At 36.5% G+C, this 2,587-nt stretch overlaps 1 protein-coding gene across 5 annotated transcripts in view; it reads right to left on the bottom strand.

Annotated features, from left to right (window-relative positions):
* LOC106880674 (DNA repair protein RAD51 homolog 3) overlaps window positions 1–2,587 on the bottom strand; it is a 107,263-nt gene that overhangs the window by 5,401 nt on the left and 99,275 nt on the right. Inside the window, exon 1 of one of the 5 annotated variants that reach the window (XM_052977033.1) lies at window positions 315–396. The exons of 3 other annotated variants lie outside the window; for them this stretch is intronic. In XM_052977033.1, the coding sequence (XP_052832993.1) occupies window positions 315–381 (67 nt within the window). In that variant the 5' untranslated portion in view covers window positions 382–396. Of the gene's footprint in view, window positions 1–75; window positions 128–314; window positions 397–2,587 lie in introns of those variants that run through there. One more of the 5 variants, XM_052977035.1, reaches the window with a different exon arrangement.

The raw sequence follows: 2,587 nt of genomic DNA, 5'->3' as shown, positions 1-2,587 counted from the left end.
CTCTATGCAGTTTCCATCTACCAAATTCATTCAAAAGGCATTGTTCATTGTAGATCTATAGAAGGAAACACTTGCCCAAGATGTCACACTGTAGGACTGAACCTAGAATCATCTACTTGTAAAGTGAGCTCCTTAACCACACGGCCATGCTGGCATTTGAGAATAAAATAATAAAATGTTTTCTTGTTAAACATCCAACACCACTCTGGGGTAGAGTGAAGATGAAGTGGGCATGGAAGAAATAGCTAACAGGACAAAAAAGGAAGTAAAAATGTTTAAGGGGTGAAGAACCATTTCATGGCTACACAACTTGCCCGTCCCTGACAAAATGTCAGCATGAATCTTTGCAGTGGACTTGGCTGTCAGCCAGATCCAATCCATTCCGTCTCTCCTATATGCAAACAGTAACAGCTGTTTGACATCATTTAGTAATGTTAGGTCGTTAGAAGGAGTTTCAGGTGGAAAAAAACAAAAAGCGTTTCGAGTCTCCTTTTTGTGTGTTACAAAGGAAACATAAATAGATGAATATGAGTAACGAAAAAACACTAACAATGAAGAGAGAGAGAGAGAGAGAAAGGGATTGGTGTGTGTGAGGAAGAGTGAACAATATAAGCCACATGATGCAAATTACAAAAGCAATTTACATTAGAATGTAAAAGTCCACACATACAAACACATATATATATGTATATATACACAATGAAATACATGACAATCAGATGTGATCTAGTAGAAGCATGTGCACATACTTATGGAAGGAAAACGTAGACAAATATACCCATACACACACACAAATGTATGCAAGTATATATAATTACATAGATACATACATACATGTACATACATGCATACACACACATATATTAACACATACATACACACAAACACACACACACACACTTGAAGCTACATATATACATACATACATACACATGCAAACACAAACACAGAAACTCCAAGATATATACATACATACATACATACAATACATACACAAACATACTCAAATACACATACATGCATATACAAATATTAACATATACATATACACAAACATACACATTCAAAGATATATATATATATACATTAACACACACACAGACACACATACATGCGGTAGAAGTCACTCATGACCAAGTCAGACCACTTTCTAAACTCAGTAAATCTATGCAAACACTTCAAGGGTCCAAAAAGGTTCTTGTGAGTGAGTTTGTTTTCAATGGATAAAGTGTTGTGTGGCACTGAACCCACTTTTCAATGTAATAGTTATAAACCCAGCGGCACAGACCAGAAGCACAAAAGAGGTAGAGATGACCAGAAACAAACTGCACCAAATTTTGCCACACAGCCAGCAGTCTTCAGGAAGGGGCTAAGGTGATTACACTGACTCCAGTGCTCAACTGGTACTTATTTTATCAACCCCCCAAAAGGATGAGAGGCTGGGGTCATCCTAGGTTAGAGGTCCCAGAGATGTCATCATGCATAGAGCTGACCAGGTCCACCAGTGCTCTCTTTTGCTGGTGGTCCCATGCCAGCCCCTCCACAAATGAATATGCAAACCATCGAGTCTAAATGATGTTCCTTTTTGGCTTGTTTGTTTTTGTCTTTTATTTGAGTTTGGAATTACTGTTCTGGCATCAAGCAATTCTATGTAATAATGTCATTTTCTCCAAATCATTTCAGATCTGTTGACGTCAATGGAATACATAAAGAAGAAAAAAGATAAAAAGATGTAATGGGAAAATAATCTAAAGATCATTAACAAAACAACCCCAAAAGCAATCTAATAATCTCTGAAAACGAAGTCTTTGAGAAGCAATTCCAGTTCTATAATATCCCTGGATTTACTGGCATTTCCGTAACACATGATGTCCAAATCAAGCAAGCACGGAAAAACTCATCATTATGATGATGATGATGATGATGATGAAGATTTTGTAAGTGGCAATTATATGTTGAACTCATCGTCATCATCAATTAATGTCCATTTTCCGTGCCAGCATGAGTTGGACAGTTCCACAAGAGCTGGCAACCCAGAAGAGTGCACTGAATTTCAATATCTGTTCTGGCATGGTTTCTGCAGTAGGATGCCCTTCCTAATGCCAACCACATTACAGAGTGAAGTGGGTGCTTTTTATGTGGTTGGGAAGCAAACTTCTGACCACACAGCCACACCTGCACCAACACATAAAAATGAAAAGAACCCAACAGATGTAAAATATCGACAAGATATAAAATTCACATGATAGTACGATGCTCTGTCAATGTGTCCTCATGCCATTTGCATAAATGACTAACAAAGGCAGAGTGCCATTGGAAACTATGGCTGACTCATGGAGATATATTTGACAGCTTCATTAAATTTCATCTCCTTGAAAGCTCGTTTACAATCACATCAATGGGATAATGGGTTTATCTTTTGATATATTGATTGTTTTTTCTTGTTTTTAACTTAGGTTTTTTTTTCCTAATTTTTTTTTCTGATGTAAAATATTCATGTAAAACTGCGTTTCTTTTTTAAACTTTACTTTTTGAGAAAGTCTTGATGTTTTTCTTTAGTAGAAATTTATATACATACATGCATATA

The sequence above is a fragment of the Octopus bimaculoides genome, chromosome 26 (assembly GCF_001194135.2).
Source record: "Octopus bimaculoides isolate UCB-OBI-ISO-001 chromosome 26, ASM119413v2, whole genome shotgun sequence".
In the NCBI taxonomy this organism is placed as follows: Eukaryota; Metazoa; Mollusca; class Cephalopoda; order Octopoda; family Octopodidae; genus Octopus; species Octopus bimaculoides.
Note: the sequence above shows the minus strand (reverse complement) of the source record. Positions and strands in the feature narration are given on the sequence as shown.